Here is a 16,380-nt window from a genome sequence, read left to right on the forward strand (position 1 = left end):
GGATGGGGACGAGGAGGTGGAAAGGCGGGATGGGGGTGGGAAATAGGGGTAATGGATGGGAAGGGAGGCGGTATGATGGGATTATGTGAAGAAAAGGGGGGCAGGGGTTGGTGCAAGTGAAGAGAGAAGCGCTTGAAGAATCTTTATTCGTGGAGTATCCGAAGCAGGGAAAAGAAACCACTTTTTTTAACAACCCGATCAAGACCTCGAGCTGGATTCGTCATTAATCCTGGTGCGCTTTGTTTGCATGCTCGGTCATTGATTCGAAGGCTGGAATGCCATGCGTCCAGCACCACACCAACAGCTCAAAGGATCACCACACCGCCACTCAACCACGGAACCATGCGAGCCCTTCCGACCTCAGTCTCCTCTAGCTGACCAAAGAGGCTGACAGAGCTACATCTACCTCCCGTCCTCACAACATTCTGAGTGCAAACCCATTATGATCCCAAGCCTCCATATCCTTATGCAAGAGGCCCAACCACCAAACCTCCTGATCAGCTGCAACACACAAGGCCTAGCTAGCTAATCCAACATCTCAAGAGCCGGGGCAGATGTCTCAATTGATACACCCACACACCTCTTCTGCATCTTGAAGAGTCTCTTCTGTCGCCGGCGAATACAGGACGGGCAGGGATTGCCCAGCCCAGCCCATGTCTGCGACTGCGACTGCGACTGCGACTGCGACTGCGACTGCGACTGGCAAGGAGCTGGGATGCTGATTTTGAATGTGAATCAACTACAAGACAGATGCGCATGCAGGAACGAAGATTAGATCTGTGGGATAAGCCATAGATCAGTTGAGTTAGCGATGAGCAAGCCTAGCAAGCATCTCTCCTGTGGTGCTGGCAAGGCTGTACTTACAGAACGAGCACTGCATGTAACTATTGGTGCTGAGATTGTGCTTCTGGGCATCCAACTTTCTCTCTGCCCCAAGCCCCCCTTTCTCTCTTTATCCCTTGTGATCTAACTGTTCGCTATCTTGTTAGTCTTTTTCGCCATTCGGTACGTACACGTACATGAATATCCTAACTAATGACAACTGAATGATAGCGTAGGATAATGAAAATCCAATGATACGATAACTACGGTCCAATGATGTAGCGTTTTCGGATGATCCGATAAGGATAATGGCAGCACTATTAGGTTGTTATGTCCACTTATTAGGTATACGCGGCAGTTTCTCAAAGATCCCCGCCATAAACGAGTATTATTGTCGTCTTGTTCAAGCCCCTGATGCGCTAGCAGATGAAGGATTTTACTCCTGCACGATATACAAAAGACTGACAGACAAAACGACCGGCATCGTTGGGCAAGTAACCAGTCAGCAAGATCGAGATTGTTGAGACTCTGAACCCTCATCGTCCTGGATGTTTGCCACTGTACTGCCTTGCCAAACCCAGGGGTGTATCTCCATCCGCAGTTTTGCTGTTGTGACTGGCTATCATCTCAGCAATGTCTGTCGGTATCCGTTCACCACACTTCGTGGTCTTCCAGCTGTAGACAGGTCAGCCATTGGTTGAAACAGGATGACAACGAGGTGCCCAATTCCGCGTCTAGGTAAATGAAAAACCTCATCAGACTTGCTTCTACATCCTTTCTCTTCTGTAGATCCGATCTACTTGAGTTCATATATCTTCTGTCTCGATCTGCAATGGACTGTAGACGTTGAGCATTAGAAATATGAGAGGCACGTGCTCGTGCCACTACCTGAAATATCAGCATGCAATTCTACAAACAAGTAATTCGATGAAGACTGAATGAATAACGAGAAAGGAAATTACCTCTTTCGTCATCACGAGGAACCCTTAGTTCTTCTACAACGACACTCCTCTCAAAATGATTGTTGAGAATACGGTCGATTGTCTGGTTCCTTCGTTGTCCCTCCGCAGTGTAGCTATAACCGCTCCGAGCGTCGTTCAGATAGTTCGGAGAAGAAGACATCTCTGGACTCAGCGGTATCAGCGGTTTGGAAAAGTGCAATTCTTTCTGTGGGCATCTTGTTAAGAGAAAGAAGAAGCAATGCAGATATCCGAAGACGGCTTGTAGTCACCAGGACGCGCTGGATTGCTTCAGTATCAAAAGGTGATATATACTTCTCTTTGGAATGTGAATTGCGGTTGTCTGAGAAAAGAACCATGAAACCGGGCACAAGCAGAAAATTGTATAGCTTGTAAATGCAAATCTGATACATGATGGCAGGCATATCAGCTCATCGTCAGCAAATCCTGAAGGATGACTGCAAAGCTGTGAAGAAAAGCTGCGCATTTACAGAGTACTCTGCTTCCAGTTGTTATTGCACTGGCAGCACTCCAAGTTGAGGTGTGCAGCTAAGTTAATAAGCTAGTGGCACTTGGCGGCAGACATCCTCCCCTCTCTTATGACCGGGCCCGGAAGCCCTATGGAACATCTGTAAAAAGGCCCAGAGGCCGTGGTTAACTGGAACTATTACAAGCACAGACCGGAGGACCCGCAGCTTAGACCTGCGGCTCAACAGATCTGGCTGTGCTACAGAGGACTCGTGCTAGTAAACTCTCACCACGTTCCACTAGTTACCCTTCGATCAGGGTTTCTTTCACTGCCCAGGGTGGGCAACCTGCCTCAGCAGCAGCAGCAGCAGCAGCAGCAGCCCAATTCCTCTCGAATTGCCCATCAGGACCAGAGCCATGAACCCGCCTCTTTGCTTTCTGCACCTCCCCACCGAAGTTAGGTTACTAGTCTACCGCCATCTCTTCTCCGAATTGAGCGTCACCGTCGCCAGTGCGACCCTCTCGCCCGAGCAGGCACCGTGGGCCATCTTTCGCACATGCCGCACCTGCTACGATGAATCACTCCCGATCTTCTACGAGCTGGCCACCATCAGCTTGAAACACGAAGCCTACCTCCATGTCCTCCGACGGAAGATCGGGCCAGACAACATGGCTCGTCTCCAGTCGGTTGCGCTCGGAGGCTTCAGAAACATGGTGCACAAAACCGTGGTCGAAGATCTACCTGCCACCCTCAGGAAACTCTTTCTGGGGTGGAAAGGCAACACGGCCTTTTCCAACACGACACCCAAGTCCCACCTCGACGATGATCAGATGCGAGATTTCCTCGAATGGTCCTTTCGCCATTACTTGGACCCGAGTGTAGGGGATCTGTTGGCAAAGGCTCCGAACCTCCGGATATTTTTGGATACTATCATTGGCAACGCTCCACCAAACATGGTATGTCCGGACAAGTCCCTGCTGTCTCCAAAGACAACCACCTGACTTTCTGTCAGGACCCCGCATCAGCAGGGACGTCGCGCTATGCTGTCGTCAGAGTAGAGATTGTAAGGGGCCAAGACGGCGAGAAATGGTCCTGGGGACATGTTGACAGGAAAATCGACAGACTAAAGGTTGTGGAGCCTTGAAACCAACTTGCTAGGCATCGCGTCGTTGTCAACCCAATCCAGGGAGATGATATCCATGAACCTCATCTTTGTTGACGTAGTAATGTTATGAGGATGGTGTCTAGAGCCCTAAGGGCAATCTCCGCCAGAGGGAGGGCAATCATCCCGGAGCTGGTAAGACCGCCTGGGTAAAAGCTTCTGAGTTCAAGTTATACTGGCCCTCTGTATCAGCTTCTGTATCAGCTTCTGTATCGGCCTAGTCACAATGATTCGGCGATCCAAGAGCATTCTCGAAGGCTGTACGTGATAACTAACAGGGCCATGACTCATGATTCGCGCTCCAATCTATCTTCCGCAGCTCAACCCGTTTATAGATAGTACTTGTTGCATGAGCATTGTAGCAATGATAAAGTATCCGTCAGCCCCTGCTCCACTCGTCCCTCCATTCAAGAAGACGCGCCCTTCTTATGCTCTAGACTCTCACCGCTCCCGGCCGCAGCTGCACCTATGATGCCCAGGGTCGTAGGAGCTCTCCTCAACAGACTCGAGCCTCTCAGGCTGCTAGTGGTACTCTTCCCGCTCTCCCCATCACTGCTGGCACCGGCACCCGTATTGCCGTTGATCTTGGGGCTTCCGCTGCCGAAACTGACTCCCCTCATCCTCCTTCCCAGGCCCGACTTCTCTTCTTTCAGGAGGTTCTTCTTGACGAAATCTTTCTCGACTGCTGGGCTGACGGGGACTGGTCGAGGCGGAAGGGTGGGAAGCTTTTCATCTGTCTCCTTTTCTGTCCCACCTTTGTCTTCTTGGTGAAGACTACCGTCCTTCTTACCACTCCCTTTCAACTTCCGCATTTCAGCCTCTAAGCCCTCCACCCTCTTAACCCACACCTCTTCAATCTCTGCTCTAAGCCTCTTCGCCTCCTCCCTAGCCTCGTCCCTCTCCCTCTCCACTTTCGTCCTCTGATCCTTCTCGTCTTCTTTCTTCCTCCTCTCCTCCGCTTTCTCCTGCTCCTTCCTCCTTCGCTCCTCCATCTTCTTCTCTTCCCTCTTCTTCCTCTGTTCAATCTTCTCAATCTGTCGTCGATACTTCTCTTCTTGTTTGGCCATTTCTTTGGCGTGTTTTTCCTCGGCTCTGCGGAGGGCTTCTTTTTCTTTCTGTGTCTGTGATTGGGCGGATTGGGCGGATTTGCTTCGGGTGGAGGCGATCTTAGCGTCAAGGGCTGTGCGGCGGGCGGAGAGTTTGGCGAGCTCTTTTTCGTGGGAGGTTAGGTGGGTTTTGGACTTGGAACTCGACACGTCTTTGGGTTTGCCTTTCTGTTGGGATGAGGATTTGGAGGTTGTTGGTGGGGGACTGGCGCTGGGCTGGTCGGTTGATGATTCATCGTCGAGATGCGAGTCTGCGCTGGCAAAGGAAGTGGTTGACATGGAGTCGGATGAATCGTCGTCGGCATCTAGACCCAGAGTGGTTGAGCTGCCTGCTCCAGTGTGGATGGATCCTTGGGGTGTATGTCCTGGAAGGCGGTCGAGGACGATCTGCGGTGCGTATGCCTCAAGTCCCGCAGAGAGGGCACCTGTCATGTCCGATAGGATTCCCGCTTGGTTAGCAGACTTTGCTTGAGAGTGCGATGTCGACGGTAATGCTGAGGAAAGTTCATCCGATGTGGCCATTTCTCCAGCTGAATCGTGGTCGAGGCCAGCAAGGTGACCATTGGTCTGGTAACTCGCAATGCTGTCACGACGGTGCCCCAAGTCTACATGAGAATCACTCTTCGAATCCTCAATGTCCTCGTTCTGGCACGCCCAATTCAGGAATTTGGACGCATCTGCTACGATGCTCCCTGGCGTTCCTCTTTCGACCATGAATCTGGGAACACTTCCACCCGGGTCACTTCGAGTAACCATGATCCATTCTACTGGATTTGCTTCAGGATCGTACTTTTCCTCCACGCCGTCGTCGTCAGCATGCATATCGTCTGCTTTCGACTCCGAAAAAGAAATGGTCTTTCCCCTCCTTCTATTCAGCTCCTCACTACCTTTTGTGGCAGCGCTGAGATCGCCCATGCTCCGATTTTCATGATTCGTAGACATGGAGTTGGTCATTTTCTTCTCAGCATTCCTAAGCAGAGCTTCTTTCTCTAAAGCACTTCTTGTACCAGCCCCCAGCTTAGTCAAGTCCAAAGATGACCTCGTCCTTTTCGGTCGTTGTGGCACTTCTCGGATAAATTCCACGCTTTCGTAATAGCCTCGTACAAAGCCATCTCGTGGTTGGGTTTCAGGATGATCACAAGGTTTGGAAATGATCATATAATGGCGCGGAGTTAAGTCCGGCCTGCCCGAGTTGTCATTCTGCTTTATGGCATTTGATGAACTGATGAGCAATGTGACAAAATCCCGCGGTGTAGTTGGGCCAGGAAATTGTGCGCTGAGCTGAAAGACCTCGACCCGGCCTTTGCCTGGAACTGAAATATCTTCGACCCTCTTGTCACCACCAATCCCTCTTACATTTCCCTCACCGGGTGCGCCCTGTACGGCTAACGATTCAGGAAATTCCAGCTCTAGTGACTTCTTGAATTTGGCGAATCCCAGTCCTTCCTGCACACTTCGTCGTGCAAACCATGCACCTCTTCCATCTTTCCCACCCATTCTATATACGGCCATGTTGAGGGGGTTGTCTTTTGCAGACAGCTTGATTGGCTTGCCCCATTCCTTTTGTAGCGCGGCATGTTCAGAAATTGGTGGAGCAGATCGCGCGGAGGAAGACGAGATCTCGGAGGCATTGGAGGCAATCGAAGTGGTTGTATGAGAACGGGAACGAGTCTCAAGCTTCTCGTCAGGAGGGGGTATAGGTATTGATTCGAGAATGAGTTGTGCTTGTTGAAAGAGGTCTTGTAAGTAGCCTTCCAGCTCTGGTGGTGATCCAGGAACGTCCTCGAATTTGCATGGCCCAAGGGCTTGTAAGGCAGAATGCAGCGCTGCCATGATTGATGATTGGTACGAGAGATCAGATATACGCCTTAACTAACTCAAAGGTCCTTCTAATGTGAAGCTGTTGTGTTGGGTTGCATGGTCTGAGAAGAAGATCAGAGCCGGTTCTCAGATCGGGCAGTGAAATTTCTTTACTTAAGAGTGACTGACTCAGATTTAATTTGGTAGCAAATATTTAAGACTCAGCAGTGGACTGCAATGAAGTCTGTTTGGACACCTTTCCGGACGGACTGTCAGCTTGCCGTCATGCAGCTTGCCGTTGTGCAGCTTGCAGCTGGATCAGGATGAGTTCAGAGAGGGGTCAGCCAATGCCCGGAAGAACGTCATTGTGCTGGCACGATCCAGCCCACGCCTTGTTTCTCCGCCATGCGCTATGGATGGCACTCAGCTGCCAGTGCCCGCCTGCTATTCCTCCCGGCCACTCGGTGCCGCCAATCAGCTCGAATGTGAGGGCTAATGTGATGACTAACGTGATGGCTATTCTGGGAGACTCGACTGAAGGATCGCAAAGCTTGGAAATATTGCAGTCAATTTCGGTGATCAGATCATTGGGACTCTACAGGGGTTACAGGCTCAAGAACCGAAGGCTGCACGATGGGAAGTTCAAACATGTTCAATTGTTTATTACAGTTGTGATATATAATCGAGGCACTGCTTCGATGATCCAGCATCTGATTCCTTTCCATCCGGTGGAAAAGCTTCCTCGGCACCAGGCCGAAGTATAGGAGATGACCCTATAGACCACATCAGATCTACCTTCCGAGGTTCGGAGAGTCCACAACCCATACGAGATGATCACAGATCATCTCTCGCTCCAGGACCGCCACAGACGAATCCTTGAAGCCACGAACTGTATCCTCCCTTTGCCCCTTCCAGCAGATGTGATGTAGTAAAGCAATGCAAGCAATATCCCAGATATTGCTTTCCATCACCATGCCGTTGCCCAATCGATTTCATCAAGCTAGCCAGTAGCAAGGGTGAAATAGCTGTGCTTGTCTTTCAGAGCGAATCACCGAGAAGGACTAGCCGACTCGAGGACACTCGGCTGTTCGACACGACATATCAAATAGAGATTCCTTCTGCGCATGAGATCCGTTCCTTGCCGTGAGGCATTCGTTCTTATGGAAATGCAGGAATCTGATCCACCCAGGGATATGCAAAATCATCCAAGAAGCCAAAACGTCGCAAACCCACGTCGTATATGTTGACACAATCCAGAGAGAACCAATCGCTTGCCGATGAAAATTATTCCAATGTTCAAATCAGGGTATCCAAAAGTCGCTGAATCGATCATAACTCCATGCCACAGATGCTGATGATATATATTGATGTTAATGCCTGTATGCGCTGTCGTTCTTTGCTCAGGGTCGCATCACTCGTCGATAGTGTCAAATGCCATAGCGGCGCCGGTGAGACATCGGCAGAAGTAAAAGGGTGTTGTCACAAGAGGGTCAAAAATATTCTCACATGGCTGTCGCGTACGGCATCGTGTACTCCAAATACCTATCCCAGCCATAGCTGGTCATGGCAGCAGTAGAGCTGCATTGCTGTTGGGCCAACATGCTTGGAAGTGGTAATTGTGGAATGGATACGGACGTGGTCGGCGCGCTGTAGTACTGTGGGGCGCTATAGGAACAAGCAGGGAACGGTGAGCTGTAAGATGGCGTTGGTGATGGTAGCTGGTGCATGTCGTTCATGCCCACGCCAGCCCACATGTTGTGATGGGAATCACTTGATGGAACTGGGCTAGGACTTGATGGCACTACCCTCCAAGAGTCCATAGGTGCAGAAAACTGGGCTTGCATGGGTTGCGAAGGCCACCATTGTTCAGCACCTGAAGAGCTTGGAAGGAGTGGAGCAGGACGAACGACATCGACAATCCTCTGTGGAGGTGGGAGGAGAGGCACAAAAAGACCCATGATGGCCTCTCGGACTTCGTCGCTTCGACCGCAGAGCAACTCGCCAGCTCCATCTTCTTCCAGACCTTCCAAAGCCAACGCGTTCGTGCGATAGACAAATTTGTTGGCGCTTTGGACGAATTCTTCTTGCAGCTTCTTTAGTTGAACTTCCTTCTCAGACCAATTCCAAGTGGCGGCAGCAGTGTCGACAGAAAAGATGTCCTTGTGATGTTCAACGAGTGACTCAATCGTCTCTGGTGTTAGCTTGAAGGCGACCTCATTCTGTGAGACCATATCGACGTGAACGACATACGCTTCGATGTGAAGAAGCTGATAATTGAACAATGCCTCGACTAATGGGTTTGCATCCTTGCGTAGCTCTGACTCAGGCGCTTTAGGTAGCATGAGAGAGCATAACGACCATATAGCATTGGGCGATGACAAAGTCTCGGTGAGACACCGAGTATGCTGAGGTACACTGTTCAGAGGCCGCTTTATCCGGTTGATGCGCTTGAGAGTGACGGTCAACCATGGCTCCACCTTGGAGTTGAGAACGACGTTGGGAGCGGATCGAGGTGCGAAAGCCGCAGCAGAGGCAGGTAATAACATGGTCGGCATTATGGCGGGCGTTATGTAGAAAGTGCGAAAAGAGGTACCGTGAGCGTATGGGAAGGAGAAGTGGAGAGAAAAATGAGAAACAAATTGAAACAAATTATATCTGGCAGTCCGCCAAGGGACAGAGTGTGCGCGCCTTGATCGAGATTTAAGAGGATTAGAGAAGGCGTGAGATGGCGAGGCGGAGATGGTGGTGGTGGTGGTGGTTGAGAGGGGAGGCGGAATGGAGGAAGGATGACCAGAATGGGCAAGGGAGCGAGATGGTGGGGGTGGAGGACTGCCTTATATCCAGAATGGCTACTAAGAGTAGTGCTACCGAGCAGAGGCGAAAAACAGCGCCTTGGATCTGGGGGCTTGTTAAGCGGCGGCGGCCAGAGGGCACAGGCTACTACGTACTACTACCTCCTACTACGTACAGACGTACGCAGTCCTACTACGTACTGGGTTAGTTAGTGGTCTGCTACTGTCCTGACCCAAAACGTCCAAATGCCAAATCCACTCTGCATAGGCGTGTCCGAAGCGACCTGGCTATCTCCGTCTTAGTCTTGCTAACTAGTTAGAGCTGCCAGAGCTGCCCCGGCCATACCGTGCCAATGCCATCAAGATGGTCATCACCTAAAACACTTTGCCAAAACACTTTGCCATGATGGCCAGGATTCTCACTGTACGTAGTAGGGTTGAATTGAATGCGTGATGGTTTTGCATGCAGGAGCAGAGATCGACAGGCCATGGCGGTGGCAGTTCATCGAAAGCTGCATCGGAGCACGCGTTGGAGCAGCCAGACCTGCAGCCAGATATGCAGCCAGACCTGCAGCCAGATATGCAAGCCAAAATGCTTGCAGCGTGACCATGATCGTCTTCTTTCGGCCCAGCCACACCCGAAATCGCAATAACACTCGTACCCAGAAGAGCTTGTAAAGCCGTCCATGCAGCCAGCCATCTGCACCCAAGAAAGGCAGAATGATCAGTCCTCACCACTGGTGTCCCAGCTCAGCTGAATTGAATCAGACTACTCCGTACTTATGCGAGAATTATTTGCAGAGAACCAGTAGTCTGTATGGGAACAATCGTGGATTACAGGTCTGCCTCAAGATTGGATGACGCCGCTGCACAGCGGCAAGAGATTGCACATATATTATTATTGTAGCGGAGGATACCTCTAATGGTCATCCTTCCAGAAGCTCAGACACCGAGCTGTACTAGCCTCTCGTGTCAGCGCAAGGCGATGATCTTCTCGGTCATTTGACCAAGAACGGCGAAAGCATGGATTCACCTTACGCTGCGCGCGACGAACTGTACTCATCACGTTACTTACGTAGTGCATCTCCGACGCGAAAATACTCCTTAATGGCTACCTACAACCCCTGTTGCCTGTTTCAAAACCATCAGCAAAGCGCGAGAGTATAGGGCCCCCTTTTGCGGCGCGCTTGAGATGCACGTTTCTCTTCCCCGGACAAGGCATGGATGACAGGGAGCACTCCATTTCCCTGTACTACCGATTCCGACACCATGGATGCGACATGTGCTCCCCCCGCTTCGGATTATGTAGATACCGTCAATAGGGAACCAGTCGTCGCGCTGGGTGAGGAAGTCTGCTGCTTTCAACGTTTCGATCGACCGGGAAATGTTTTTGACAGAAGGGAATAGCACTCCAAACCACCAGTCGTTGAGCAATGTCACAAGTTAGACTTCCGTTAGTCTGTGCAACTTCAGCTGAGGGATTTTGGTCTTGGACGTCATGTGTGCTTTGATTCGCCGAGACCATGCGGGATCTTGGTGATACCAATGACTGGGATCCCTGCCTGATCCACTGATTGGATGCCATCAACCTCACCTCGTCTCACAAGCATTGTTGATTCAAGGGCCGCATCCATCATGTGATACTGTCCCTTAGATCTGCCTTGATTCGAAGCGCGTATGGTACGTAGTAGACTCAGCTAACGTCATATGGAAATCTTCGAGATGGACATTGCAACATCGGGTTTGCGGCGATCTCGATGCAAGCCTGTCGCCGAGCTTGTGGCTGTGCACATAAAAATATCGAATGCCGAGAAGCGCCTTACCGGTCAGGGCATAGACCCAGTCCTGCACAGCCGGTTCTTGGCATGAAGCCTCGGCTCGATGGTGATCGCCCGTTACTTATGGCTTGTCAACAAGAGAGAGAAAAGACCTTGGGGGTTTCTATTATTGAAATACGACGGCACACTGCTTTTGGTCTTGATGTGATGATACATCTTCCACGTCAGCCCAGCGGAGTTGCTCGAGCTTTTTAGAAGCCTCATCAGGATTATTGCGAATTCTGCTTGCGGATGTCGCGTCTGGTAGCCACGCTCTGGTTCGGCCGTTATCTGATCGATCCAAGTTGTCGGGTGCGGGACGGCAGAAAATCGGTTCTTATCGATAGAATCCATGGCCTACAACCATCCATGGCCTACAACCATCCATGTCCTCTTCACGATTTAGCTTCTTCCAGAACTGGGTTCGGGCAGAAACAGAAAACGGTTCTTGGCCAATCATTGAGCATACTTTATCGAGAGTGTCACTTCTTGAAAACTGCCCTTGATGACTTAAGTAGCAAGCGCGATTTATCTGAATTTTTGACGGCTGTTGAGATGAACAAGCAAAACTTGTGAGACGTGAGCAGTTTTGAAGGCTGAAAGAAGGTCCAGCCTCTAAAGCCACAATGGCTGACTGAGCTTCACTTCTCTCAAGCGACAAACAGCCTAGAAAAAATAAAGAAGCATATATTGCGCCTGGTGAATGCAATTCCGATTTACAACGAAAAGTAACGCAATACACAGCTTCAGGACAGTAAACAGGGTTAACCCTACTTTCTATCTTTGTACACCATCGTAGACATAGGGGAAGTAATATAAGTTCAAGCTAGGTGCTTCGGAATCCACTAGCATTCTTCCCAACTCCATCCAGAGAAGATATGGATCTGCAGGCTGTCCGAGACGGTCTGTTCTTAAGTATTCTCGTTCTGTAAGAGTGTGGGTTATGTGAAGATAGGTTTGGTTCCGGGTGATTTTCCAAAACTGGTGCCATTCATCTAAATGCAATGTAAAGAGTGTGGGAGGCTTGCACCCCTGGTATGGTATGAGCAAATTGATTGATTCAATTGAGTATGGACTTGGGAGAGAAGTTGCAAAACTTGAAGAGCAACGGAAGCTATCTACGGACGCCAAGCGTAACAAGCACGTGACAACTCCACCTCAGAGATATGGCTGTCTGGGCAAGGGCAGAAGGGCGTGGATTTGTGTGGATTTGTACAGCTTCATGTTGAGAGACTCGCAGACCGAAAGCTGATTCGTGGTCGCTGTATTTGATAGCAGGCAGCGACGCGCAGAGTTTCAGTCCTACTACAAGTCAGGTGCTGCCATGAAGAGCCGTATCCACCTTTCTGACCCACTACGTAAATTTGATATCTTTTAATGACGACCTTAACCTTAAATTCTTGCCCCCAAAAATGGCAGTAGGTTAGGAACGTACCAATTGATGTGCAGCAAATGACTCAAAACATCATCAAGAGGAGATTTCAGGGCCAATTGATGTCGTTGAAGCTGCTTCGCAGGCCAAGGACAGCCCTCGGCCCAAAAAAGTAGGAATTCAGAGTTGGAAGCCCAAGAAAATCAAGTGCAAAGCCAGTTGTCCGAAGTACTTTCCTTGCGACCTGCTACGCGTACGGTACCGACTCGTCCAAGCGAGCAAAAACTGGTACCTAGTGAATATTCACAACCCACTGGAAATACCGCATCTTAATTGAAACGGTGACGCCCACAATTCGAAGTGTTAGGCTCGCTATTTAGCCTTTCCATAGTAGATATATCAAATTCTATTCTCTATAGTGTTGCTACTTCCGAATTGGGTTAGAACGTCTTGAAATGAGGTTCTGGTACAGAGTAGAGGCTTTCTATTGGTTCAATTTGCTAAGATAACTAGAAATATCCTGAGGTAGGGGGCAATGGATAGAGAATGGCAAGACCAATTTTCAGGTTGACATTGAAGTGCTTACAATTGCATTATAGATACTGATGAATAGAATAGTGTAGTACGCGTTTCGATAGACGTTCCATCAGAGAAATCGTCGAACACGACTACCCAATCCGGAATACAACTGGATGAAACCAAGTTTAAGTTAGGTTAGTAGTTACTACTTAGTATCCTAGACCTCTGCCATGATATTTTGAGTGCGCCCCTGCCAAGACTAAACTACCTGTCTGCATCATCGAAGCTGAAACTTTTGGCCAGCGCAGATTTCTGTGGTTCACTGTTGCTACGGCGAGCAGTTCGCATTTGTCACAAGCTTGGATCAATTGGTTCTATATGTGGATCAGAGTGCCCAAGGACGCCTCCGTGTGCCTACGATGTCGACTACAGATCACCCGCTCTCTCCTCCATCAAGCACCCCATTGCCGGCGTCCAGACCGGCCGAGTCCTCGAACACAAAGCACAGCGGCTGCTGTAGTTGAAAATATTGGCGAGGATACTGGCGAAGACGCTGGCGAAGACATTGGCGAAAATATCGGCGGAGATGTCAAAGAACCGCAAAGGAAGCACCGCACATCCAAAAGGAGGAAGAACAAACTACGGCGGATATGGAAGCCACCACGAGTCGCTGAGCTGGGTGTTTCAGCCCTTGGGAAACCCGCCGAGGTACTTGTCCTGAAGGACAGAGATCGACATATTCCTGCAGCTACAGACGATGAAGCTGAGCGGTCTAAAGCATCTCAACCACGAATCTTAGAGGCCTTACAAGCAGAAAATATACCCTTGAGCTCAGAAAGTGTCAGACAAAGTCTAGACCAGATCGCCGACCCGTACCGAAACCAATCCAAGGCTCTGTCTGGAGAGCAGCGGGTGGAGTTGAAGAAGAAGCTCATGGATGGTTTCACCCAGGAACAGTTACGATCATATTGCGAAATAGACAATCGACCAAAGCTAGTCACCAATACTGACTCACATGCAAGCAATAGTATAGGAAGACCAAAACCTACTGGAAACTCTACCCCCGATGGAGATCCTCTAAAAGATGTGACCGCTGAGAAAGGGTTACCCAAGCTCGGGAAAGCAGGTCTGGTGGATCATATCCTAAGGCACAAATGGGCTTTCACGAGTCTCGCCGACGAGCAGACAGAACAGTATGTGCCATTGCCGACTCAGAAGCTTGAGTACGTTTTGAAACATAGGCAATCATTGTTGAAGGAAGTAGAAGAACAATTCAGTGTTACAATCGAGGTTGTAGGAGGAAATGGAAGAATCAACATCCAAGGAGGGTTGAAGCAGGTTACTGCTGCTCGAGACGCCTTAACGAGCTTCTGCAGAGATATCACCCATTTGCGTGTCCGTTCTGCTTCGAAGGGCACAGATCTGAAAAAGGTTGTGACATCATCTCTTCTAGATCATCTCACACGAACCTACAACGTCATGATTGCTTGGGCTTTCAAACAAGGTGAGGATATTATAGGACACGAGGGCTCGCTCAGCATCTGTTACCACAAAACGCAGGACCTCCAAAATGCTTTGAATGCAGAGCGCACCATATTACTTGCTGAACGCAATTCTTTACCTGCGATTAAAGATGCAGAGCCTCAAGAGAAGGTTTCTATGTGGGTCTGGGAAAATTCCAGCCAAGCAGACCTCGTTCTGCATCATTCACCGGAGCAGTGGAATCGATTGGATCAGAAAACATGGAGCCGTTGGACTTTTCCTCAACTACCACTTGGGAGGGGTTACATTGATTCAGGATCGGACCTCTCTGCAGGACACCAGATGGTGAAGCAGTTGACCTCTATCAATAAGCAAAGCACCACCATCTCTAAAACTCTGAAGGGCGTCCTTGATGAATTCTTCATGGACATGTCGTTGAAGAAAAAGTATGGTATAAGACGGCTCATCGATTCAAGTTACGTCAAGGAAGAGATCTTCGCACAAATTGGCAAAATCTTGTTTCCGCATGGGAAGATGACTGTTGCCGATGCCTTTCGTCCCCTAGGAAAATTTACGAAATGGAAATTACTCAGGGCGAAGACTCTAAATTCAACCTTGATGTCCCCAGATATTCCCGGTTTGCCTAACTTTCTCGCGTCACTCGCACCTTTCGACGAGCCTGAAAGTGCCATTGGTGGGTCGAATGACCAGAAACACACACGCAAGTACCGCTTACGATACGTTCCTTTGACATCGCAACTGTTTCCCGGTCTCCAACTTCCTGCAATTGAAATAGACGTCCTCCGAAAGGGCAAGTCTGGGTCTGTTGTCACCGATAGCATCATAGGTGCTTGGGCAGTGTTGGCGGAGCAGTCACATAAGCTGTTACTTCCAGCATTCACTGTCGATCTATTATTTGGAAGGCGACTGAAGCGTAAACTATCAATCATTCCCTCCGAAGACGATATTCGTCCTCACTCGACAGCCGGGTTGGAGGAATTCGGCCAGCAGATCAAAAATTCGGATTCGGATAAGTTTTCGCCATTCTTGAAGGTGGATATACGCAAGTACACCGTCAAATACAGCCTACTGCAAGATGATGCTGGAAATCACAAAGACCAGGTGATACAACACGGCTCAGATCAGCGGGAGAGTATCAAAGGTCTGACCAATGCTTTGGGTCCACTCCAAGAGCCTGCAGGGCTTGCCAGCGGAAATCCCTCGTACACGACGACAAACGCGCCCAACAATATCGATTACATGCTGGAGAGCTGGAATGTGGTTCACAGCACACCATTCAGAAGTAAACGTCTCTGTCTGGAACATCTTCGTCTCGAGGGCATGAATGCAGATGAGGATCAGCACATATTGCGTCTTTCCCGACAGCCTTTGCTTGCCAGCGACATACGCCAACTGAACATAACATTGCTCCTTGAACGTGCGTTCAAGACCGCTGCTCTTTTGAGTGACCCACGTCTTCTTGATCAGTCAAATGAACCGGCGTAGTTTGCAACCAAAACTCATCTCCAGAACGCTTGATGAGAACGTAGCTCATCAGGACGGTCTAGACGTCGTTCCAGAAGGACTGAGTCTTTTATCAATGCAATCCGTACGCGCACGAACTACATACTTTACGGTTACCAATAAAGAAGACCAACCTGTCAGCAATTGCGGTACAACGAGATTCTGTTGGCGCTGTCACCGCCTTCGAGCGCGACAATCCTGAATTGAAAAGCTAGCCTAACGCTCTCTCTGAGCTGTATCTGCTCCGCTGTTCGAAATGGTCTCCTCGATGCAGTTTGGCTCCTCGTGCTCCCGTTCACCACGTCAGAAATGTACCAAATCTGCTGTATGGTCACCCTGTTGCTCAGTGGGTGATCGTATGGAGCAGGTTCCCGTCCCACAGGACCGAAACATTTGGTTTGCATAAACGTGATAGGGAGTCCTGCGCCAAGTCCGTTACCAGTGTGAGTTTCGGATGTGGACCTGAAGGGAGGGAAGGTATAGGCAAGTCAAGGCATCGTGCTCTCGAATGAACCGTTCAACTCTGCAACCTGGAAGGTTATAATCGGTTTCATGA

General features: G+C 49.7%; 4 protein-coding genes across 4 annotated transcripts; 2 read left to right on the forward strand and 2 right to left on the reverse strand.

Moving 5' to 3' along the window:
- Window positions 1-2,666: 2,666 nt before the first annotated feature.
- On the forward strand, window positions 2,667-3,394 carry EPUS_09117 (uncharacterized protein; the record flags this gene model as incomplete). The annotated part of the gene is made up of 2 exons (XM_007805032.1): window positions 2,667-3,206; window positions 3,263-3,394. 2 exons carry the CDS (start codon window positions 2,667-2,669, stop codon window positions 3,392-3,394), a joined length of 672 nt encoding a protein of 223 aa, XP_007803223.1.
- Window positions 3,395-3,819: 425 nt separating this feature from the next.
- Window positions 3,820-6,351, reverse strand: EPUS_09118 (uncharacterized protein; the record flags this gene model as incomplete). The annotated part of the gene is made up of 1 exon (XM_007805033.1): window positions 3,820-6,351. The coding sequence occupies one exon, from the start codon at window positions 6,349-6,351 to the stop codon at window positions 3,820-3,822; it is 2,532 nt and encodes an 843-aa protein (XP_007803224.1).
- Window positions 6,352-7,820: 1,469 nt separating this feature from the next.
- EPUS_09119 (uncharacterized protein) lies at window positions 7,821-8,873 on the reverse strand (the record flags this gene model as incomplete). Its single annotated transcript, XM_007805034.1, has 1 exon — window positions 7,821-8,873. One exon carries the CDS (start codon window positions 8,871-8,873, stop codon window positions 7,821-7,823), a length of 1,053 nt encoding a protein of 350 aa, XP_007803225.1.
- A 4,323-nt stretch (window positions 8,874-13,196) lies between these two features.
- EPUS_09120 (uncharacterized protein) lies at window positions 13,197-15,806 on the forward strand (the record flags this gene model as incomplete). The annotated part of the gene is made up of 1 exon (XM_007805035.1): window positions 13,197-15,806. One exon carries the CDS (start codon window positions 13,197-13,199, stop codon window positions 15,804-15,806), a length of 2,610 nt encoding a protein of 869 aa, XP_007803226.1.
- Between the last annotated feature and the right edge of the window lie 574 nt (window positions 15,807-16,380).

Source organism: Endocarpon pusillum (assembly GCF_000464535.1).
Source record: "Endocarpon pusillum Z07020 unplaced genomic scaffold scaffold3805, whole genome shotgun sequence".
Lineage (NCBI taxonomy): Eukaryota > Fungi > Ascomycota > Eurotiomycetes > Verrucariales > Verrucariaceae > Endocarpon > Endocarpon pusillum.